This window comes from Micrasema longulum, unplaced genomic scaffold (assembly GCF_059751315.1).
Source record: "Micrasema longulum isolate JH-2025_06_02 unplaced genomic scaffold, ASM5975131v1 h1tg001057l, whole genome shotgun sequence".
In the NCBI taxonomy this organism is placed as follows: domain Eukaryota; kingdom Metazoa; phylum Arthropoda; class Insecta; order Trichoptera; family Brachycentridae; genus Micrasema; species Micrasema longulum.
This window is the reverse complement of record NW_028278245.1, coordinates 140,952-166,976: the sequence shown is the minus strand read 5'-3', so window position 1 is coordinate 166,976 and position 26,025 is coordinate 140,952. Positions and strand designations below refer to the sequence as shown.

The 26,025-nt window shown below is 35.6% G+C and overlaps 1 protein-coding gene across 1 annotated transcript in view; it reads left to right on the top strand.

Annotated features, from left to right (window-relative positions):
- The window catches only part of LOC148277275 (dynein axonemal heavy chain 1-like), a 120,090-nt gene that overhangs the window by 75,166 nt on the left and 18,899 nt on the right, over positions 1-26,025 (top strand). The window contains exons 54-68 of the mRNA XM_088233104.1: positions 1,858-2,012; positions 2,681-2,869; positions 4,299-4,576; positions 7,265-7,368; positions 9,214-9,358; positions 10,700-10,829; positions 12,546-12,689; positions 13,974-14,140; positions 15,902-16,127; positions 16,287-16,482; positions 17,759-17,952; positions 19,540-19,700; positions 20,452-20,684; positions 21,202-21,335; positions 23,111-23,252. Coding sequence (XP_088089230.1) covers positions 1,858-2,012; positions 2,681-2,869; positions 4,299-4,576; positions 7,265-7,368; positions 9,214-9,358; positions 10,700-10,829; positions 12,546-12,689; positions 13,974-14,140; positions 15,902-16,127; positions 16,287-16,482; positions 17,759-17,952; positions 19,540-19,700; positions 20,452-20,684; positions 21,202-21,335; positions 23,111-23,252 — 2,598 coding nt within the window. The remainder of the gene's footprint in view (positions 1-1,857; positions 2,013-2,680; positions 2,870-4,298; positions 4,577-7,264; positions 7,369-9,213; positions 9,359-10,699; positions 10,830-12,545; positions 12,690-13,973; positions 14,141-15,901; positions 16,128-16,286; positions 16,483-17,758; positions 17,953-19,539; positions 19,701-20,451; positions 20,685-21,201; positions 21,336-23,110; positions 23,253-26,025) is intronic.

The following is a 26,025-nucleotide window of genomic DNA, read 5'->3' as shown; positions in this document are numbered from 1 at the left end:
CCTTTATCTGAGTATTTGTGACTGATATTAGCGACGCCAAACGCCAGTTCCACTAAACTTTAGCAATGATTCGAACCTTAAATAATTATTATAGTGACAACTGGCAGACGCAACTGGGCGGAAACAGCAAAATATAATGGCGATTCCGGTTCGTCTGGACGCTCATTGGTCTAGAATTAATCTAAAACACTTCATGAAATCGGCAATAGTTATTTCCACGTATCGGATATATTTAGTATAGGGATTGTTCCTATAGAACAAATCTTTTGAACTTTTTCAAAAATGGTGAATGGTAATTATATTTATACATTTCACCATAAATTCATTTTTTGTTCACTTTGCCCAGCTAAATGAAATAGTGCTTTATGATTTTCCAACTCAGACCTCAACCTCAAGAAACCTCAAAATTTAATTCTATTAAATGAGAAAAATCGGTAGAACTTCCATCGAATTCGGTTAACTGCTCCCAAAATCGGCAGGGTTGGCACGTTGGCAGCGAAGTTTTTATTTTTTGCATACGAATACACTTTGCTTTATGTATGGCCACACTGATGAATAAATGTCAAAAAATTATATGTAAGATTTTGAAAAACGTAAAAAAACAAACGGTTTGGTCAGTTCAACCTAATTGTTTTAATTGGCTCGAGGTCGCAATAATGTTCTAAATTAAAACCATCATGTTTGATTTCACGCGTTCATACTTATTTGACGTGTAATCATCAGCGTGGCCATATATGAAGTGTAAACGCACGCAAAAAAAACCCAGAGAGTGATAAATTTGAAGATTTGTATTTTTTTATTTGCTTCGTATAATGGTCACACTGGTGATAAACCTTAAAATTATACGAACACGTGCAGCTAAATATGAAAATTTTCATTTAGACCATTATTGCGACCTTAAGCATTGTCCAAAACACTTAATTAGGTTGAATTGACCAAATCGAATTAGTTTTTGAAGCAGTTTTATACACCATTTGACGTTTATTCATCAGTGTAGCCATTATACGAAGCAAATAAAAAAATAAAAATCTTCAAATTAATCACTCTCTAGGGGGGTAGAGAATTTTTTTATTAAGATACCCCTGCGGTGGTATTCTGAACGCGAAATCGTGCGTAGAAAACGCCTTTTTAGCGCGTATTTACTTACTAAATACACCGGGCGATCTTTTCGCGCCCAATTCCGTTCAGAATACCACTCCAGGAGAGATGGCCGTAGAGGAGAGACGGCCAATCGAAATATTTCCACTTTTTACTACCAGATAGAAGTGCATTTTGCCGTCAGTCCGAATACTGTCAACATTCCCGCCTCACGAAGAAGACGTTTGTTGGACATTTCATTGGATCATGGTCAAAATTATTTTAGAGCATTTGTGCAAATTGGCTATGGCCGTTAATACATAAATATATACTATCCCAGTGTTTAAGATTTGTTTTTTTTCAGTTTCTTAAAACATAGACAGGAGCTGTGGCGCAGTTAGTTAGTTAATCCATGAAAGGTCTTTTCTCAATTGGACAGGGTGTTGTGGTGTATTTTTCATAATATCCTTCCATATCCTCTTTTTCCATCTGCTGACTCTAAAATAGGCTTAGCGGGTTATTGCTTTAAAAAAAATATCAAATCACTGTATAAAAATGAAAGAATAATCAATGAAGACTTGATTGAAAATTAATTAGTTGTTTTATTTTTTATGGTGCAGAAAGTATTTGATTCCAAAAAAAAAACATTGACGCCTCTCCTCGGATTACCCTTCACATGAATCCGGAACAGATTGTCTTTCAATATTAAATAGGTTCTAAAAAGTTATGTTATGTTTTACCATTATAAACTGATGAATACAAAATATTATGTTTTGTCAGACGAGGCGATACCTGCTCTTATTGCGGCCGAAAACAGTCTCAAATCCCTGAACAAGAATGACATTGTAGAGGTGAAGGCCATGAAGAGTCCCCCAGCTGGAGTGGTGATGGTCATAGAATCTCTTTGTATGGTGTTTGACATCAAACCGGTCAAGGTATTATCTTTGACCTAACCTTACTTATAAATATACAAGCCTGTTGACAACCCTCGGGGATTCTTTTTAACCTAATATCAATTGTAATTTATAAGTCTTTCAATGTAATCTCCTTGACTAAAGCTTACTTTTAATGTACAAGCCTGTCGGGGATTCCATTTCCACACAACATAACCATAACCTAGCCTTACCATATCAATATACAAATTCATCAAAGCATTTCCTTTGAGCTAAACTCACATGCGTTCAGTTAAATTTACTTACACCTTTATTTTGAATTCTATCAAAGTATTAACTATTTTAATATCTTTATACATTATGACTGAAATTTTATTGTGATTTAGCTGCTTTAAGCTGTTGAATGGACTGCTGATGAAATGAAATCTCTAACAATAAAATAACCTAACCTTACCATATCAATATATACAAATTCATCAAAGATGCATTTGGTTTGAGAAGAATGTGTACATGTAATTTTGTTACGAAAAAATAAGAAATGTTTCTAATAGATTTTTTAATACAGTAACTAATAGCACAGCCCGTTTTGTTTGGAGGACTGTCTATTATTTTGACTCGCAAAAATTAGTAGAATTTTTCAGTTACGATGATGCTTTTAGTAAAATATTTTGAATTATTATATTATATCATATCACCGTATTGATCTTCAGATTGCCGGAGAGAAACCAGGAGAGAAGGTTATGGACTACTGGAAGCCCGGCTCCATGATGCTGTCGGACCCGGGAGCATTCCTTGATAGTCTCATGAACTTTGACAAGGAATCTATCACCGAAGCTATGATCAAGAATCTCAAGAAATATGTCATGGACCCTAGATACGAGCCTGAGAAAATCAAAAAGGTACTTAGGACTTATGCCTTGTTAGAGATTTCATTATTTTGCTTGCATACTTAATATCTGTGTATATCTTTTTTTGATTAATATTTATTTATTAATTTTACAATATTTATCTCTATAAACATGCTATGTTTCAATTTTACACTACTTTCGTCCAGTTTTGAGTTGAGACATTCCCAGTGCACTAATTAAATATATTATGTACATCGATAATAAATTATAAACAGTTTAGAGTAAATTTATAATCCACACACAAAAATATACAATTAATTTATAAACTACTCACACAATACTACGAAAACACTATTCTATATTCAATGCAGGCCCTGTCAATGTCCACAATGGTGACGCATATTCAAACCTTTATTCGCTAGTTGTATTTCAGTACATCAATGAGCTAAATGAGAATTTATTATTTATTTTATAAAGTATTTTCCAGTTATTAACATAATTATAAATATTATAGTACTTTCATATCTTCAGTTTAAAATTTAAAAGGATTTTTGCTGGTTTGATATTCTTGCACAAATTAATATCTATCTGTAGAGGTGTTCAGATTAACCTTAATGTACCTCACCGTAAATTGCGTACCAATCCTGTCTTTGCTGTGGGAAATTATAAAACCAACATCGGATTCTTTTCCCCTCTGCCAAGGATCCTCAGAACAGTGAACGAAATCTCATTAAACGGTACTGTCGATGTGTTTCTATAGCAAAAGCGAGCACTCAAGAAGTAAGTGGTGTTGTCACTCCTGACTCGCGATGACACACTTGCCATGCCCGCCCATTTAAATAGATTTTAGGATTGTTTAGATTAAGTGTCATTATATATATACTCATTAATGCCAATCTGTTAGGTTCCACGGGCCTGTTGATTGGCTTAAAAAATAATAATCTGTTCGATCGTGCTATTTACCGGATGAAAACTTTGCACTTAAATGACAGGTCACTGGTTTGCGGATGTATAATGTGCAAATTGCTTTATTAACACTGCTGAACTCCAATTCAAAATTAATACTAGCACTCACTTTATACTGGGGTTTTCCACTTTATTGTTTGAACTATATGCTGGGTTGAATAAGGTACCTTGATCTCGAACAGTCGTGTGCGACGACACGATGGGTTTTTATAACTTAATAGGCAATTATTGTGCAGGCAATGATCCAAAATTTTACAATGGCGATCACCTAAATACCTTATAAGTGGTCACACGCATACCCATGCACTCATGTTGGCAGACAATACCTCGTTGAGATTGTAACATTTTGATCCGAGTTCAGGCGGCAAATCAAAATTTAATATGGCAACTTTCATAGTAAATGTGGTGCAATCACTGTTTATAATGTATTCCTTCAGGTCCTATGCCGAGCAATTCAAAGAACAGTTTTTTCAGTGTGTCTCTATGTGAAATAACAAATGTTTGGTTTGTTCAGGTGTCGAAGGCGTGCCAGTCGCTGTGCCAGTGGGTGCATGCCATGTACAAGTTCTATCACGTAAACAAGTTGGTGGAGCCCAAAAAAGCCGCCCTCGCACGGGCCAAGGCCGAGCTGGAGGCCACGGAGCTCGTGCTCAAGGCCGCGCAGGACAAGATGCAGGCCCTCATCGATGGGCTGGACCGCCTCAACACCTACCTGCGCACCAAGGAGGCCGAGAAGGCCAAGACGGAGGAGGAGATACAGCAGTGCATGGCGAGGATGGATCGGGCCGTTAGGTGAGAATTTACGGACCACAGTAAAAGCCGTTGAAGAAGATGCCTGTTATTTCAATCACTCAAGCAGAGTTCCCACGAGGACAATACTGCCCTGTCCCAACTTTGTGAACAGCCTCCACTGCGCAGGACAACAGTGAGACAATACAACAATTCGACTGTTGATCAAACTGCGAGTTTGGAATATTGCGAAAATTAATACACAATGACACGGGAATTGACCGCAGACTTTTATTTATTAACGGACTTATTTATTCCATTTCACAATGGTAAATATATTTCTTTATAATATATACAGGTACAATTACAAATAAAATGCAACTATAGAAAATTAAACTAGGACAAAAAAATTCATAACAATTACTACCTCAAGACAAATTTTGGTAGCATTGTTTCTATAAAATCTCTGTATTGCGCTCTGGTCCGATCACAACTGGAATATGCATCGCCAATCTGAAACCCTTTGTACAATTGCAACTCTTCAAACATAAAAATAGTTCAGCTTAAGTTTTTACGCTACATACGGTTTAAAAAGGGTAAACCCATATATGAAATTTGCTACCGAACTTTGATGTCTGAGTTGAGGTTACCATTGCTCTCCACCAGAGGGACCATTGCTGACCTCACTCTAACGCCCAAGGTGATATGCACCATAATAGATTGCCCAAAGTTACTGTCCCTGATAAACTTTTGTGCCACACCCACAAGGACCATCAGATTTTGACACATGTTCCAATGTGAGTACAATGGGACAAACTTTACCCACCATTCTCCCCTCCCCACAGAACACCAATAATTATGCTGAGCTTTTGGACTTGCTCCACACCACTCCTGCTGCAGTTAAATTAGCTATCCTTTCCATTGAATGGCCATTCCCTCAATTCTCCTCTTTATGATTTCTATTCATCTTTACTTTTCATCTTCCTTTTTCTTATAATTAACATATTAGTGAAATAATTCTGTTTATATTTTATGTCAATTACTATACTTGATCTACTTCTTAACCAAATATTTTAAGAGCCCTCTGGGCGTTTATTAAATAAATAAATAAGACAAGATCTGGGCCGCGATTATGAACTGCTATCTTCATCGGTGTATTGTGAGACGGTAAAACTAATATCGATATTTATGTACATTTTGTGTATATTTGTATGAAAATTCCAAGTATCTTCGTCGGTAACCGGTAATTGAACATGTTTAGAAAAAAAATTGTCAACATATTCTATTTTTCATATTGAAAACTTAATTTAACTTTGTAGATAAATTTTGTCAATTAAAGTCTGTCGTAGCAAATAAGTGTCTATCGCAAGAGGCTAAATTAGCAGTTCATAATGGAGTTCTGGTACCAACCCTAATGTATGGAAGCGAAGCATGGAGTTGGAAAAAAAGGGACGAAAGTAGACTGAATGCTGTTGAAATGCGATCCCTCAGGCGAATGTGCGGAAAAACAATGTATGATAGGTGCCCTAAAGTCGAAATTAGAGCAGAATGCAAGGCTGAGTTAAGCATTATCGACAAAATTAAGAAAGGTCTTTTGCGATGGTTCGGTCATGTGGAGCGAATGAATGATGAAAGAACGGCTAAAAAGATTTATGATGCGAATGTGTCTGGTTGTAGAAGTCGAGGAAGGCCGAGAAAGACATGGCATGATCAAGTACAACAAATTCTTGAAAGTGGTCATGTGAAAAGTCGGAATAATCGACGTGCGTGCATGAGAAGATGTATGAATGTGAAGGAAGCAAAGGAAGTGTGCCAGGACAGAGTGGTGTGGCGTTCTATCCTCTCTGCCTACCCCTCTGGGGAAATGGCGTGATGGTTAGTTAGTTAGTTAGTTAGATAAATTTTCACTTCCCATCAGAATACGTACCCTGGTCTATCTGAGTGATTGGTTATCTATTTTCATTTTTTTGTAGTGGATCCCGGCATTTCCATAGCAGCCACAATTGCCCTTGCTGCGTTTTCTCTGGACTGTATGTCCCCATAAGTTGGGCAATCAATGCACAGTCATATTCGCCACACATGCTTTTTAATTGTGTAATCTCTTCCAAATCCGCATCCACAACGGAGTTCTAGTTCCAACTCTAATGTATGGGAGCGAAGTATGGAATTGGAAAAATAATGATGAAAGTAGGTTGAATGCTGTCGAAATGCGATCCCTCAGGCGAATGTGTGGTAAAACGATGTATGATAGGTGCACAAATGTCGAGATCCGTGAAGTGTGTAAGGCTGAGACATGCATTATTGACAGAATCAAGAAAGGGGTGCTGCGTTGGTTTGGACATGTAGAGCGAATGGACAGCGAAAGAACGACTAAAAGGATCTACGATGCAAATGTTGATGGATGCAGAAAACGAGGAAGACCGAGAAAGACATGGCACGATCAAGTCCATCAAATACTTGAAGATGGACATGTCAAAAGTAGGAATAATCGGCGTGCGTGCATAAGAAGATGTATGAATGTAGAGGAAGCGAGGTCTGTATGCCAAGATAGAGTGTTATGGCGTTCTATCCTCTCTGCCTACCCCTACGGGGAAACGGCGTGATGGTTTGTTGTTGTTGTTGCTTTTTAATTGTGTAATCTCTTCCAAATTCATCGACGTGACATTTAAAAATAAATATCTCGTGGCAAACTTGCCAGGTATCAAACTCAGGAAACTGAATATTTTTCATATAAAATAATTTAAATTTCAGGTTAATTAACGGATTGGGGAGTGAGAAAATTAGGTGGATCAGTACCATCGCTTCCCTCGAGCACGCTCTCATTAATGTGACTGGAGATGTCCTTATAAGTTCGTGTGAGTTTAAACATGTTTTTACTATGATCTACTAAGTCTGTTAGATAAACAACCAATTTGTTAGAATGTCACACGAGTCTACATTGAATAGAAGACGTGATGTTTATCCGTTATTGAAAAAAATTAAGGCTTATTTTGCCAAAAACAGGCCTAAAGTATATTATTATAAATTATGGAAAATAGCTAACTAGTCCGTTCATAGATTTGATGGATCCAACGATTCCTTAAAAATTTGACTTCTAAACAATCAGTGCCTATTTTCTTTTTATATTAATAATAAAAGCAGCTATAACTTATAAGTTATAAGTTAACTTATCTGTTAAGTAACTTCAACAAATATCTTTGAATTACAGTAAAACCCCTGTTTTACGTTTTTTTAGATACTTAAAAACACAAAAAGAAAAATTATAATTTGCATAAAATGCATACAATGATATTTTCCCTAAATATTGGGAATTTTGTTTATATGGTATCACTTTTTTTAGCATGGCACCACAGAATTTCAACTATCATTTACACATCGCGGCAAAACTGTTTCACACTTTTTTGATAACTGTTTAAACAATCTTCTTTCTAAATTATGTTTATAACTTCAATTATATTTAAACTTTCTGCATCGTAATTTATTCTTCCTAAACATGCGTCAACTGCATGTCACAATTTAGTAAAATATCCAAATTAGACATTTAAAACAAAATGAAGAATTACACTGAACCTACTTTGAATTTAGTTTGAGACAAAAATTTACTTCAAAAATTTTTTTTTCAAATGTGGTGGTGCGCGGCTCGGCGTCTTTTGACAGAACGAATGAGTTTCGAAAAAATTTCAACGTAAAACCGGGGTTATAAAAACATAAATGCTAATTGGGAGAATATTTTAACGAGAATGTATGGGACCTTAACATTTCTGCATAAAAAGCGGGAAAGCATAAAATTGAGGAACGTTGAAACGAGGTTTTACCGTAGTTCGTTGTTAATCGTAGCGATGTGAGATGGTTTTGATATCCATTATTTAATTACTTCTAAAAAATTGCAACAAGCCCACACACGACCTTTTGCCTGCGCAATTATGCGCAGACTGAAGTAAAATTCTGAGAAACTGCGTGAATCTGTCGGTTCCCATAAGCCGGTCGTCCTGTACTGAATTCACAAGTCTGCGCATGCGCAAATTGAGATTTTTAATAACTCTGTGGAAGCAATTCCAACAAAACAATACAATACAATATTTGAGTTTGTCCAAATGTTTGTAGAAACTGGATTTCACCCCCTCCGGAGTCATTAAAATTAACAAATTACTACAGGGATGGAGAATACCTTAAAGAAGGGAATATGGAATTCTAGGCATTTACAGGGCTTATGACCTGTCATTGGCTGGTTTAAGTGGCCACTTTACACACTGAGTAACATTCACCATTTGCCTATGTTTGAACATCCATATTTCTTCAATTCATCCATTTGTTGATTTTAGTGAAGTTAAAAAGCTGAAACCTTTATTGTTGTGAAGAGATTTATCTGACTGAATTATTTCACATACTAGGCAACGTCTGAAAACAATTTTCCAATTTTTAAAATGGTGAATGTTGCTCAGTATGTAAAGTGGCCACTTAAACCAGCCAATGACAGGTCATAGGCCCCGTAAATGTCTACACTTCCATATTCCCTTCTTTAAGGTATTCTCCATCCCTGTAGTAATTTGTTAAACCAATATATGTTTATTTTTCGTATATTGTGACTGTTTTAAAACAAATTTAGCACTTAAATCATTATATGAAATCCATATAAATTTGTCCACAACTCGTTTGATTCATGGTTGTGAAACATAACCTCATTTATTTTATATTGCTAGGTGCTGTCGCATACCTCACCCCATTCACAGACTTATTCCGGCGTAATCTGTTCATCAAGTGGAGTAACAAGATCGAGGAGTGTAAAGTGCCGCACACACCCGGCTGCAATCCCATCGGTACCCTCGGCGAGCCGGTGGTCATCAGGTACCTAATTTGTTAACACTTTAAAAATAAATTATTGCAAGGGTCATAGATTAATTAATTTATTTCACTGTTTTATAATGTACAGAGGTTTCGTGGGTCCCGACTAGCTAGAAATTTCCAGCAGGACCGCCTTTGTTACATGTGTTTTTTTATTAAATGATGTTTAAACATAATATTACTAATTGATGCGGCATTCACTTTGTAACACTTCAAATTAATAATTATCATCATCATTCCCTTTCCGCACCTAATGGTGCATAGGGCACTGGATCAATACGCCAAACGCAGCGTATCTTGATCTATTACATTACATTAAGGTAAGGTGATCAGTCTTACGCTTCAGTTACCAGTCCAGGGACTATGAAATATTCTAATGTGTAAACACCCTTTTAAATAAATATTTCATATCAACCATGTCAAGAATCGAATCAGAGACCTCTTGCATGGTAGGCAAACGCGCTGACCATTACAACACGAGGCTGACATAATAATAATAATAATATTTTTTAAATCAGTATTAATCAGAGAACATACTAATAATAATTAAAATTACAACAAATTTAAATTAAAATGGCATTTTATATCTTGGAATTTTTCTTCCTACTTGTTGTTTTGATGTGTTCGTTGTGCTGTATTTTGTTTCCTTTATAAAATACATATATATGTTTGTTTAAAATCAACGTTCGCGTATTGTCAAACCTTATTTTATTGTTGTCATTATTTCGTATTTACTGCATTTTGTAATTACCTACCGTACTCGTATTGTATGGGACTCGTCGCACATTATTCATTCGATGTGTATCAGTTAAATTTTAAAATAAAATGCTTTTTTCTTTTTTTCAGAATACGGTTTTAAAATTTAACATACTTTTAAAAAATTAAAAAATACAATATATATCATTTTGTCATTTGAATTTTAACAAAAAACTTTTTACTAAGCTTTTTGTTGTACCATTTTGAATACAATTTACAAGTTTTAAATAATTATTTTTTTATACTTACGCACCCACACACACGCACCCTCTCCCTCATTCATTCCCACACGCACATGTATCCTCTCCCTCATTCATTCACGCATACACACATTCACATACACATGAATACAAACGTCACACAAATACAATTACTAAACTTCTTTTCTTATATATTATGTGTCATTATATTTACAGTGGATTTTTTTAATTGGCTTTAGCATTGTTAAGATTTTTCTACTTATTTTGTTTATGTAATAGCTGTAAAAATCCCAAATAAAATAAAATAAATAAATAAATAAAAAAAAAAAATATATAATGTCATAAGATATTGAAAAGTGAAAACGTAACTTGGTGTGATTGTCTTCAGAGCTTGGCAGCTGAACGGTCTTCCTCAGGACACCATGTCTACCGAAAGTGCCGTGCTGGTGATGAACTCCCGAAGGTGGCCGCTCTTCATCGACCCCCAAGGTCAAGCCAACAACTGGATCAAGAGCATGGTAACATTTTTTTGTTATTATCGCTTTATTTTTTGAAGGAAGAAGAACGCAGACAAAAAGCTGTTCGTGGGATATATTTTTCTTTCTTTGACTTGTTGCGATTGACAGTCCTAATAGCTGCATTCAACTAAAGTCTGATAATTATTACAGTGTAAGTTCCAAATTGAGACCGCGGCCGCACGCTCCAGATCCCGCATCGGAAAGGAAGAAGAACGTAGTAATACAAACAAATCAATCAAACGACACGAAACCCAAATACATATAGGAAACATTGGAATAATTTGCCCTGTACAACATGCACTCAATCAACAGAAGAAAAACAATACGTATCTATAACAAATCACAGAGGAACATCAAATTATCAAGACACTACCGGCAAAATCCTAACACAGATCCTAACATGATCCCTATCGAACTCAGGCGAAATTACTTTTCGTCATAGTACTAAATTCCTCGCAAAAACCATTTTTCTAATACCAACAGTAGAAACAATCCTATGCAAAGACCTTAATCGTCCTAACAATCTCACAGACCTTAAAGCAGACGAAACGGGTCCTAGAGCATGGTCGGCGCGTGGTTCTCTTGAGTTAGCCTACTATTTAGATTTGTAATTTACCATTTCCCTTCATGGGACAAGAACAACACAGACGGACAAGAGTTCAGTTCAGACAACCAATGCTAAAACCCAAGTATGCATCCTTTCATCTTAAACTGATTTATATTCTTGGTGTATTCCTCCACTGTCATACTGGGAAATTAGAAAAAGGTGATTGTGCTGACCATGTGTATTTGATTGATCACAAACTGACAATACTGCAGTGAGGGGTACAATGAAAGTTTTTCAAGTTTATTTGTTTTGTTATTTTCGCAGTTTGATTGTAAAGAAATATTAAATTTTCGCTTAATTAGTTTTATATTGATATGCGAAACTGAAGAAAGACTCAAGTCTTTATGAACAGTTTCGGGAAAGGGGTGGATGCTTTCATTGTTCATTATTACAAGAATTTCCAGATAAACAAACCAGCCGCGTGATATCTGACGGAAAATAACCTATTTCACACATATCATCTTAATCTAAACAGCATGGTAAAATTATAGTGGATTAGATTCCTTTGCACCTATTTACATTTGATAATATTTATATACTTTTTTGAAACTCCATGTTTAATGATTTTTAAAAATATATCAATAAAACGCCTCGGTCAATATAGTAATTTAAAAAAAGTATTAGCGTTTTTATAATTTGCCCAAATATTTCAACTTTGGTAACTCACTTTTAGAAGATGGAAATCAAGTTAGGGTAGAGTGGGGTTCGTACCTCGGACCTCTGATCCGTGAGTCCGCAACATTAGCCACGGGACCACAATCCGATTCAAATAATATAGTAAAATTTAACAAAAGAGGTTTTGATGATAATTTTATCAAAATCATTATTTAAATTTAGTGAGTACTCTCAGGTGTAAATCCTGCAAAAGGAAATCGACCGGAGATTAGTCGGTCTCATGGTGTACTGGTTATTGCGTTTGCTATGTATTTTACATTGTATTTTATCATGCCATGTAGATTTTTGCCATGGTGTGAAATAGGCCCATCATGCGATATCACGCAGTGGGCTCGTGGTTTGCACGTGCACGGCGGTTCAGTCTCTGTGAATGACAATGGGAGTTGGCCACCGCTGCTATAGAGTACCTAATATAATATTTTCTTTTATTTCAGTGTAAATCGGACGGTGTTTTGATCTGCAAACAAAATGACCAAAACTTGTTGAGAGTCTTCGAAACAGCTATCCGGTTCGGAAAACCGTTATTGCTAGAAAACATCGGGGAAACTCTAGACAACTCGTTGGATCCTATTCTAAAAGTGAGACAATAATATTTTTGGTTTGTTCAAAATTTGATTTCACCCCATATCATTTCATTTACTATTTCGTAACCATAGAACAATGGGGTATCATTTGGCTTTTTAATGGAACTGAGATATTGAGGTTTGAGGTTTGAAGTTTTGATTAGCGATTATTCCGTTTTTTCTTAGACATTTGACATTTAAACTATTCAATTCACCTTTTAATTTTATTATTTATATGTTTTAAAAGATTTTTCATTAAAAGATGCAGCGAATTTAATGAATATGATGTTAAAATAATTTGCACGGATAAAGCTGTAGCTGCCCCAAAAAAGCAAATAAAACCTTGTTGTTTTTTAGAATAAATATTTATGGATTTAAATAGAACTTTGTTGTATTATTTATTTGAGCATTTATTTACTTTGTGGAAAATTAAAAAAAAATTATTTAAAATAAAACACTTTGTAAATTTACCACACAAGAGTTTAATACATTAAAACACAACTAGTTTCGGGTAATCAGTATTACCCATCCTCAGGTGTAAATATAAACTAAACACAAATTAACACTTTGATCACCGGCCGAATACACATGGAATTTACCCTGTGCCCGGTCCATTTTTGTGAAATTTCATGCTTTGTGAAGGATTTCTTAAAAGTGTCATAATTATGAAAATACTGGGTTAAATCAATTGAAACTACTCATATTTATTTGAAATAATTAAATAAGTAATTTTTGTATGATAGTTTTGCCAACATTAGCCTTTATGGAAAGCCACATTGCGCATTGCAATGTTCGCACATATACAGGGCCTCGCTCCTTTTTTTGTGCTTTGTATCCCGGAGCCGTGTAAACACGTGATTATAATAACGATGCGTTGTATCCTGATTCCATGTTTTCATGTGGTTTACCAGCAGCGAAAAAGTACTAATAAAAGTCACTAGATGTCAATAAAATGCACTTTTTTAAACAGCTGGTAAACCACGTGAAAACACGGGACCGGGACACTACGCATGGTTATATAATCACGTGTTTACACGGTTCCGGGATACAAAGTATTAATACTTAGGTACTGTTAGGGTCGGGCGAAAGGGGTAAGGCAATGGAAGGTGGAGGGGGGTGGGGGTATCAATATTCCTGCTATCATTATTAATAATACATGACTTTGGCCGAACGGAATGCAATTTTTTTCACTTTTGTCATTTTTATATACTGGAATGAGAAGACCTCTTGTGTACAGTTGTCTGATGTTCAAAACACCTGCTAATTTTTATTGATACAAAATATGAATGATTGCTCCAGAAACAAGTGTACACACAAGCGGGGCAAGTTGTGATGAAGGTGGGCGACTCTGTGATCCCGTACTCGCAGAACTTCAAACTCTACATTACCACCAAGCTGGCCAACCCACACTACAGCCCTGAGGTGTCCGTCAAACTGCAGATTGTTAACTTTGCTCTCGTCCCGAGGTATAATCTATTTATATTACAACAATGTGTACCTGGTGGTATATTGGTACACCAAATATAGCGTTTCTCGATCATCTTATGTACCAGTCCAGGGATAGTGAGATATTGCAGTCCACCTTCGAAACAAATGTTTAATGTCGACTTTCTCGTTAACCAGACCTGGGACTTTGACCATTCTTTTTGCCAACTGTTCATTTTTGACATAGAGGTGACATCAGATCTTTCGAAAATGGTAATTAGACAGGCTAAAAGCAGATTTTAGTTTAGAACTAAAGTTCTTATTTACTCTTCGGAGGTTGAAAACCTTTTTCAATACATAGTGTTGATATTTGATTGAAAAAACACCTTGCTAGAATTAATCTTTCTTTAACTTCTAGATGTAGGTTCTGCAATGTGGATGATGAAACACCTATTCACATTGAATGTGAATGTGGCGCTGTATATCACAAAAGAAGCCGCAGCCTCGGGGGACTATTAGTTAAACCTGAGGATGTTAGAGCGCACACTTTATGAATCTGTGCTTGGAGAGGGAGATTTAGTTATATAAGAACACTCACCCTTCACTGAGTAGCCAGGCTCTTTAATAACCTGGGCTCGAAAGGCGAGAAGTAATTTACGGGGACCAGTCACAATAGATTTATACGGGTCCCAGTCGACCCCTATTTTTCAAAATTTCAGTATTTTAAAGGAATAAATAAAATTACTTTGTTTTATGAACCACTTATTTATTGTCACAATTGCTATATAATAACTAAATATACATACGTAAAAGAAACAGTGAACAGTGGGTGTCGATAAGGAATGAAGAGGGCAACGTGAGTTGCCAAAACTAGTCAGTTGTGACAGTAAATAAGTGGTTCATAAAACCTTTATTCCTTTAAAATATAACAATGAACTACAAAGTTACTGCTACAAACATTCAAAATATATTTGAATAAGTGTTGATATTTTCATATCAATGCTTGCAATTATCTCATTGCAATACATTGTCCATCTGCAGACGCACCACATGGAAGAAAGTTTTCCCCATTTAAACTCGACAAAAAAAAAATCAAAATCAGCACTTTTTCTATAAATCGCATTGCATCGCATCGTTAATTAATTCATGGCGGCCTCCGTAGTGTAGTGGTCAAGACACTTGACTCACTCACGGAAGGTTCCAGGTTCGATTCTCGGTGAGAACACAAAAATTCAGGGTGATTTTTCTCAAGCCTGGGTGTTCTGTGATGTAATTCACCACTGTAATTGGGCCTCCTGTCCTGTTGTGGTGCAAAAAAAAAAATGTAAATAAAACTTGAATTATTTTAATATGTAGATATCAATAATATAAACATAATAGGTAACCACTGAAACAGACTTATCTTTACTAGATTTGGATAAAAATAACACAAACATTGAAATCCTTATATCGGTAGTCAGATGGCAGAAGGGACCATCTGCAATTTTCAAAAATGTTCAGGAGAGCTGAAATACTACTCAATTTCAAGACTCCAATCCACAAACTATAATATTTTAACGTTGCTTTTCAATAATGAATCACCATTCTAAATTATTGTTTTTTAAATATTTTTTTCAGTGTGTATTTACTGAAATATGTATTGAAACTTTTGAAAAATACGAAACAAAAAAAAATACAAATGGTCCCTTCTGCCATCTAACTACCGATATTGGCTACTGTCCATTGCTTTATCATTCCCAACCGGTTTAGAAGCTCTCTATCACAATTAAAATCTTACAACTTGTATTGTCGGATAATTTCAGCGGGCTTCAGGAGCAGCTGCTGTCCATCGCCGTGGCCGAGGAGCGCGCGGAGCTAGAGGAGCAGCGCGTGGCGCTTGTGGCCAACAGCGCCCAGATGGCCGCACAGGCAGCCGCCATGCAGAGCCGCATCCTCAGCGGCCTATGTGAGAGCGTGGGCTCCCCGGTGGACGACGTGGAGCTCATCGAGACGCTCGAGGCCATCAAGATCAAGAGCACTGAAATATCCGTAGGTCTGCCTTTAGGTTTACTCAAGAAAATCGGTAGTGGGATGGCCAAAGGGTATATCTGTCAATTTCTCCTTCTTCCTCCTTCTTCAGCTATAAGGCTATACATAATATAAGTTTTGATGGTGAACTCTCATTTAAAAATAAATTGTCTTTTCTAGATCAAAGTGAAGGAGGCCGAAGAGACTCAGAAGGACATAGACTCGGCGAGGAAGGTTTATATTCCCGTGGCCGAGCGCGGCCGAGTGCTGTTCTTCTGTGTCGCCGATCTGTCCACCGTAGACCCGATGTACCAGCACTCCTTGGCTTGGTTCATCCGCATCTTTATCAAGAGTATGACTAACACGGAGCCTAACAGTGAGATGTTTCGTATTTGTATTTTTTTGCACCACACTGTCACCACCACCCGGCTGTCAGTTGCCCAAATGTGCTCCTCATAACAAACTTAAGTCATGGGCTCGGAAGCGGAGCATGATGCTCTGGCAGAAAGTACTCGATCAGCACCACACGAAGGAAATAATAAAGGGGTACTCACAAATGTTTGCTTTCGTCCTAACGAAGCTCAGACGAAAACAATGTGAGGATTATTACTCGAGCCCTTACACTGGAGATTGAATAAAGACCTTTCTAGAATAAACCTTTCTGAACCTTCTATATGTGGGCTTTTCAGTGCAGGTTATGAAACACTTATTCACATTCTATCCAAATGTGATGCTTTATATTGCAAATGTAGTCATTTCCTCGATGGACCATTCGTTGACCCTTAAGATGTGAGAGCACTCGCTCCCTAGCTAATAGCGTGTTACTTTAAGGACTTGGGCTTGAAGAAGGAGATTTAGGAAAATGAGAACATATGTATGGCCTAAAAACAAAAGAAATTATTTGAAAAATATCAGAAGTGAAGCAATTTTTTTTTGTATTTATTTTTATTTAAGAAGGTAAACATGAACAGAAAATATGAAAGGAAAAATAATGAAACCCACTTAACCGCGAAATTGCTTTGTCAGCAGGTTTCTTATTTTTCCTTTACAAAGAAAAAAGTTAGAGAAATTATATAAATTTAAAAAGTAATAAAAACATTAATAAGAACTAAAAGCATACGTAAATTTTACACAAAATTTATTTACAAAGATTAAAATAGATGACTGTTAACATAAAATAAAAATCAATATAAATTAAGTACAATTAAATTCATATAGACCTGTAGACCAAATTTCATAAACATTACACAAGTTTTTGCCTATTTGGCGTGATCCACTCATCGATCCGTGCACAACCCACCTCCACTATCCATTTCTTAATAGCAATTTTATATTGTGAGTACTTATTAATTGTCCTTATGGATAATGGAAGTAGATTGTACACATATATTAGTTATTTAATTATGTTTTTAATAGTTTTCTTATGAGTTTTGTAATTGTTTATTTCCATCAACTAGAAAATGCCAACTGTCCCATTATTATTTTGGGAACATTAAATAGGAATTTCATAATATTTTGGATTGTAACCAAAAGAACTGTAATTTGGTACTGGTATGCTTGGTGATTTAGTACAAATTAATTTTCTATTATTTGTTTTTAAGTTTATTAAGTTTTAAAAGAACTTTTTAAACTCTGGAAAATCTCGATTGCAGATAAGATAATGGTACGCCTGGAGACAATCATCACGTACATGACCTTCTCCCTGTACAGCGAGGCCTGCCGAGGCCTGTTCCAGCGACACAAGATGCACTTCGCCTTCCTCCTCTGCATCCGCATCCTGCTGCAGGAGGGGAACATCGACCCGCTGGAGTATTTCTACTTCCTGAATGGCGCCCAACCCAAGAGCGTAATTAAAACTCCTATATTTTCTATTTCTATACACAAGAGCTTACTTTTTTCCTTACTTTATTTATTTGTTACATTTACGGCACTTATGAACGCGACGAAACATATATGTAAGAAACTGAACAAACAGAACATGTGGCGAATACTTTCAAGGACAGTCAAATAATTGTATACAGTATATTTAAAAAAACATTATCCGCGTAATTAAAGGCTTCGATCTAAGCCATTCCAATCCTTCTTCATCCAAGACAGTGTTATTGGCGAAGAAATCTTCGAGAAATGGGAAGATCTATCCCAAAGAACTCTAAGTTGTGCAACAAATTGACTAATCTACATATTCTGGACCTGGATACAAAATCAAAATTCGCAAAATAAATTTTGATTTGTGATGAAACGGTTGAAAAATTTGTTAAAAAAGATAGATTGTATCAGAGATGAGACATTAATTAGCATTAAGTATTTTAAAAATGCATATTTTTTTTTTATTTTTTTTTTTTTATTTAAATCTTAAAGTAGGGCACACATATCATACATATTGTTATGTGTGTTCTAATAATAACATTGCAAATATATTTAATTTATAAATTGTTTATCACATATGTCTTGACCATTATTTTAAATTTTGATATGTTTTTTTCTTCATAAATATTTTTTTCCATCTCGTAATACTTTTTAATTGCTTTAAATAAAATTGAATTTTGTGACTTTGCCTTTTTCCTAAATGGAAATCTAATTTTGTTCTTTTCTCTAGTATTGTGATCGTGTTCATGCTGGTTCCAAACAATTTTTTTCCAAAATTCTGTTTTTTTATTAGAGTTTATAATTTTATGAACAAATATCATTGTATTGTAAAATATTCTTTGTTTATATGTTAATTATTTCATTTCATTTACCATCGACTTTACCCTCGTATATCTGTTTTTTTTCAAAATTATTCTAAAGGCTTTATTTTGTAATACAGTTAGTTTATCTATGTTTTCTTTGTTTGATAAAAATAAAATGCTACTACAGTAGTTAACGTGTGGTTCAATAATTGCTTTGTAAATAGTTTTGCAGGAGTCCTTATCAATAAATCTTATATTTTGTCAGGTTTCTGGCACAGTTTGGCAACTATATTTGACTAGTTGTAAGATATCGCACTTTTGAAGTCGTCCCAAATCAACAATTCAAATAAAACCGCAAGTTGAATATTATAAAATATTAAACATTTTTATTTATTTTTTCAAACAAAGAGTATTTTATGAGACATCTCATTTTTCGAAAATTTGTAGCTACCAACGTGTGCCAAAAACCCAATGATATTAGGTCCATATTTGTTCTACGTTTCTCCAATGAAGACGGATTAAGAGATTGCTCTATTTGATTTGCAACCCGAGTAACCAGGCCACTTTTCCTGGAAAACAGACTGATTTGGCTGGTATGAGTTTATTTTTAAAAGGCTAATTTTTTGCATATCTGTTTTCTTTTTATGGCTTATATTTCATGCGTCATGATTTGGCTGCTGGAAGATGTGTTTTTTTATAAACTTTCAATTTTTTTATAAGAGTAATTGTGTGGCTATCATATCTCTCTGTATTTCCTTTCCCAGACCCTCCCCAATCCCGACCCCGACTGGATCTCCTACAAGATGTGGCAGGACGTGCTATCGCTGGAGACTCTTCACAACCAGAACTACAAGAATCTGGCTAACAACTTCAGCAAAAACCTCAATGACTACAAGAAAATATACGACTCTAACGATCCTCATAGGTAATTTTGAGTAACTGCATTTTTTCCTTCGAATGTGGATATTTTTCCACTCGCTGCCTGCTTTCGGATAAAAATCACAAGAGAACAATAGTCCGCTTTATAGTTTACTAGTCAGCGTGTTTGCTTACCATACCTGAGGTTCCAGGTTTGAATCCCAGCAAGGTCAACTTGAAATAATAATTTAGCTAGGAAAAATAAATATTTGCCTTCTTATAATTTACGCAAATATTAAATTTTGAGGACCTTTTGTAACGAGTTGTAAATAACTCACTATTAGAAAATGGGAATCAAGTTGGGGTAGAGTGGGATTTGAACCACGGACCTTTGATCCGTGAGTCCGAGACACTAGCCACGGGACCACAACCCGTTCATTGACTGCCTTTCACAGTATATTCGACCAGCAACTTTCTTTTTGAGTTGTTTATTCATTGACCCTACACGTGAACATTGTTATATCTGTTATTATGGTAAAATATTTTACTGAAAGCTTTGATGGACATTATTTAAGGGATTACACAGGAAAAAAATTGACACTCGATACAGGCCGGGAAGCCCAATTACAGTGGTGAATTGTAGCACAGAATCTACATAAATCTTCTTACCTTCATGTATCAAATTATTCTAATTCACTGCATTTGGAGTACCAATGCTCTGCTCTCTGGATTATTTAATGAAATGATCATGGGGAACTGTATTTATACAAAAAACGTAAACATTGAATCCAAAATAATGTTTGTTTCTATTCTGTCAGGGTCTCTTTGCCCGCGCCCTTCCACACCAACCTCACGCCCTTCCAGCGGCTGTTGGTGCTTAAGGTGCTCCGGCTCGACAAGCTCACCAACGGAATGCAGGACTTCATCGTGTCGGTGCTCGGCCAGAGATTCGTGGAGCCGCTGGCTTCCGACCTCTCGGCCATGTACGCCGAGTCGGGGCCCGCGACGCCGCTCATCTTCGTACTGTCCACTGGGACAGACCCTGCCGAAGGTATACTATACTTAATATTACATTTACACATTTAGGTGGAATAAAAAATCCAGTTCTATAGGTGAAATAAAACCAGAATCTATGTACTTTAGATGACTCTTTCTAAAACCCGAAGAGGATTCTATTTTTGTAGTTTTGGAAGAAAAGGAAAGTAGCGTAATGGTTAAGACGCTTGACTTTATCATGGAAGGTTTCGGGTTTGATTCCTGGTGTTCTGTGCTGTAATTGGGCTTCCCGACCTGTTGTGGGGAAAAAAGTACTGGTGTACTGGTGTTTTTATTTCCGACAATGTAAACTTGAATGATTTTTTTTGAAACGCCTGTTGTGAATAAACTGTTGCAGTTTTCAACTTGTCACTCGGTACTTTACACGAAGGCATATTAGGCTACATAATACGTACCCATCAGCTCGACTAGTCAACTTAAATTGGGTCAAGGGTGGAGCATATCAATCAGCTCTCATTCACAATTGAAGATAATAAACAAAATATATTTATCAGTTTTTTGAAATTATTTAGAGCTGTTTAAATTTGCCGAGCGGATGAAGATGACCAAGCGCCTGCAGGCCATCTCACTGGGACAGGGCCAGGGAGTTCGCGCCGAGGCGATGTTCAAAGTGTCCTGTAACGATGGCAATTGGGTGTTCTTTCAGGTAAGTGCTCGTTCATATTATGACAAGTAAAACAATACTCATACAAGCTCATTCGCGCTTCCCCTTGCGTGTCTGGGTCGAATTCGAAAAAGCAATTTGCTGTCAAATAAAATACATTAGCTGGATTCCAAAGTTCTTATTCTTTCTTTTCCATATCTGCTCCTAATTGGAGCATGTGGATACCACCTGACACCTCCGGGAGAGCCTATCGCTATCCAGCACTCTCGCCTCCTTCCACGCCATTCTTGCGTCTCTTTATTCCGCCGAATGAAGCCAAAAGATCGTCGTCGACGGCCTTCCAGGACTGCGGAATCCCGCAGGTGGGAGGCATCCGCAGCAGGTTTCCAAACCAGATGCCACACCCTCAAAACACTTGAAAATTCCAAATAACGGCAATAATATTTTGGCAAATTCAAGACAGCTCTATTTTTATTATATTAAATGTTCAGAGGTTTTGTCTAACAGGTTCTAATCTTTTTAATTTGCTGTATTTACTCCGATCTCCATGATATACGTCTGAACCCGTTCTAAGATGAAGAGAATTTTTATTTAAAGGTTGTTAAAATTCATCATTATTTCATTGAATTTTGAAAATACCAAATGCAAACAGCTCTTTTAACTTAAGAAACTCTTAAGTTCTCCAAAACGAAAGCCATTTGCAGAAAGAGTGTACAAGTCTGGATTTTGTCTGAGGGAAGAGACCAATGCAGGAGACTGCTGTGAGATATTGCATAGATTTATGTACAATTAAGCGTGTTGTCCAGATGCCCTTTGAAATATGTGTATGTTTATGTAATAATATTTCATTTTTATTTTTGCTTTTATTTGATTATGTATGTGCTTCCACTTTTCATTATGCTGTATCCCAACTCAACACAGGGCCCTTGGCCTCATAGTGTTTGGGATACTTTTTTATTATATTTTTTTGTAATATGTATGTATTTGTATGAATAAACCATATAATTAAGAATAGTCCAGAAACCGCATACGCACATCAAACAGAAGGCGACTAAATTACTCATAAATGAGTAGGTGTACGTTTTGACCCATTAGTTTCTTTGTAAACGTCGCTCAGTACGCAACTTCTGATTTGAATTCAACTATGCCGTGTTGTGTCCTTTAAAAGTGTAGAAATACTGCTAGGATCTTAAAGAAACAGGGTGGTATCACATTTCATGTGGAATTAGCAAACGAATGTTTAAGTAGCAAATGCTTTACTTAAAAATTGAATTATTTTTCAATTTTTTTTTACCCTATTTTGCTCATCTAATGAGAGAACTAATGAAAATTGGATCTCGGATTAAACAACTCTGTGGTGGACATTTGACCGACATTATCTTTAAAACATCAAATATTATTTAACATGATATAAAAATATCCGTTTTATGACAAATAAAATTTGTTTTATATTTGAAGTTCATTAATTCAATTACTCTTATTAAATGACTCTTTACCTATCTACTCTGTTATGTCAATCAATATTTCCGCGTGCACAATAAAATTTTAGAGAAATTAACGATTGCTTTTTTTTTTCACCTTACATTTGTGTTATGATTATATTTTTCCCCATCGTGCAACATTACGCGGTGACATCACGAATGCGCGCGGCAAAAGTGGGGCATAGTAAGGGAATTATTAGACACAGTCCGATGTATTCAAATATGATTCTACACTCCTTCTGGACTATTCTTAATTCTATGGAATAAACATAAACTCAACCGTTTCAAAGTATGGAGATTTTTTGTTTTGTCATTCAAATCCGTGTTTGGTTCTAGAACTGTCACTTATCTCCGAGTTGGATGCCGAACCTCGAGATGTTGGTGGAGCAAATAGTCCCCGATACGGTCCATAAGGACTTCCGTATCTGGCTCACGTCCATGCCCTCCCCCGCCTTCCCGGCCGCCCTACTCCAAAATGGTTCCCACTTTCAATCCTAACCTAACCCTATTTAAGCTTAGCTTTCACCTAACCTACAACTATTTTGGTAAATTCAAAATCAGGATTATTACAGGAGTTAATCACTAAAACTTATCTTTGCATTTTCAAAGGACAGAGAGGAAAAATATTTTCATTTTCTCTTCTCAAAAATATTGTTGCAACAAATTTAGATCTGAATAACTCCCTAGGAAGGAAATCCAGCTTGTCTGCAAAGATTTGGACATGCTTAAAACATTGTTGAATTAACTAACTAGTGAATCGGGTTGTGGTCCTGTGGCTAGTGTTGCGGACTCACAAGCCAGAGGTCCGATGTTCAAACCCCACTCAACCCCAACTTGATTTCCATTTTCTAATAGTGAGTTATTTACAACTCGTTGAAAATGGCCACCAAAAATTTTTATATTTTGGTAAATTACAAGAACGCTAATATTTATTTTTTATTAAAAAAAAAAAAACTTGTAAAAGAAGTATAAAAATTGGGAAATTGTTTTCAGGCGTCGCCTTGTAGGTGAATTGGTTCAGTCAGATGAATCTCACCCGCATGATAAAAGTTTCAGCTCTTTTACTTCAGAAAAGTCAACAGATGGAAGAATTGAGGAAATATGGATGTTTAAATATAGGCAGATTGGTTAATGTTACACAGTGTGTAAAGTGGCCTCTAAAACTAGCCAATGACAGGTCATAAGCCATGTTAATGTCAAGACTTCCATGTTCCCTTCTCAAAAATGTTTTCCCTCCCTGTTGCAACAAATTTAGATCTGAATAACTCCCTAGGGAGGAAATCCATCCTGTCTGCAAACATTTGGACGTATTCCAAACATTGTCGAAGTCACGATACATTTAAATAATATTACAATGATTTGAACTGGCGACTTGTCTATTTGTATCATTCATAAAGGAGGATACAAAATGTGTTTTCTGTAGTTAACTCAAAAATGCTGGTTTTAAAGTTACCTAATTGCAATAATGAGGAACTTCAGCCCTACGGGAAATTGGATACAAAAAATATTTTCTTACGCGGGGTAAAAATTAGAGCATTAAATTGTACTGCAAAGTTTCTTGAAAATGTACAGAAAAAATAATAAAAAATATTTTTTTAAAAACGCACTACTTTAAATGACGTCACTGGTTCATGTGAATCGACCTATGGAAGATTTCTGGTCTGCTTGTCGCTTCTGGACCAATGGGAAGAACTGAATGAGAATAAGCGGAAATAAACCTCTGACGTTACACGCGGGGTTATTTCAGAAATACATAACTTTGAAAAATCGTAGCGCCGATAATACGATAAATAAAAATTAAAACAATTTTTTTTTTACTTAGTTTGACAGTCTATTAACAAATAAAAAAATTTAAAATAACCACTGAACTTCCTCATTACCCTGCGATATGAAAACTTACCCAAAACCTTGTCTCAAAAGTGATATTCCTAAAAGGTCATAAATAAAGGCACATCAAAGTATTGAAATTGCGATACATTTTGAATTGTGTACATTAGGGTGTGGTCACAAGGTATTTTAGTGAAAAATATTTTCATCCTAATGCCGGTGGGACCCCCCCCACTTATATTTGCTATTTGTCTAGAAAATAAGATTTGGAAAGTTTTAGCTCAATTGGATAATGCCCGTGCCTCGTTGAGATTAAATTTGAAAAAACTATTTTTTTGCATAAAAATCGCCGTTTTTTCCTCATAAAATGAAAACCATTTGTCTTAGAAATTTCCAAGACTTCCTGTTTAACAAAAGACGAAGAACAGCGACAGTTTCTGTTAAAAGTTGTATCGGAATGTCAAAAAAAAATTCCTGACTCTTCAAAAGCCACGTTATCTAAGCCATTACCACCTTAATCTGATAATTAATTGTAAATGTAATTAATAATAACTTCTTTCTTTTATTATCATTTTTAAAAATATTTTAAATAATAAAATTTTAAACATTATTTCTTCTTAACATATTACAATAGAGATGAAGAACATTCAAGAAAAGCTGATATAGAAGTCTAGGCATCTACAGGGCTTATGACCTGTCAATGGCTGGTTTAAGTGGCCACTTTACACACTGTGTAACACTCACCATTCAGCCCATATTTGAACATCTATATTCCTTCAATTCTTTCATATGTTGATGTTTGTGAAGTTAAAGGGCTGAAACCTTTATTTATGCGGGTGAGATTCATCTAATTGAATTATTTCACCTGCATACTAGGCAACGTCTGAAAATGTTATTTTTTCAATTTCTATACTTCTTCATGGATCAGGTGAATTTATCAAAAATATTTTGAGTTTTTCCAAAAAATGTCCAAACAGGTCATAAGCCCTGTAGATGCCTAGACTTCTATATCAGCTTTTCTTAAATGTTCTTCATCTCTGTTGTAATATGTTAATATGTTAATATAAACAGCTCCCCAGGGAGTTGAATCCAGTTCTTGTCTACAAAAATTTGGACAAGCTCAAAATATTATTTCTTCTTTTTTTTTATACCTTTTTGATTTTCTTTTCTCCTAAATCCATCATTTTCAGTTTGGATTGTGCTGTAGTTACTTTGAAAACAGTTTTAACTACACCCTTTTTTATGTACCAATTGAGAAAATAAATAAAGCAAAATCTGGACAGCATATGTAATTAAATCTTGCAATATTGTTAGGTATTTTATAAGAAACAAACATTTTTATAGAAAGTTAAAACTTCAACCTTGACGAGGCACGGGTTGACCTTATCCAATTGAGCTGAATCTTCACCAATCTCATTTCTTAG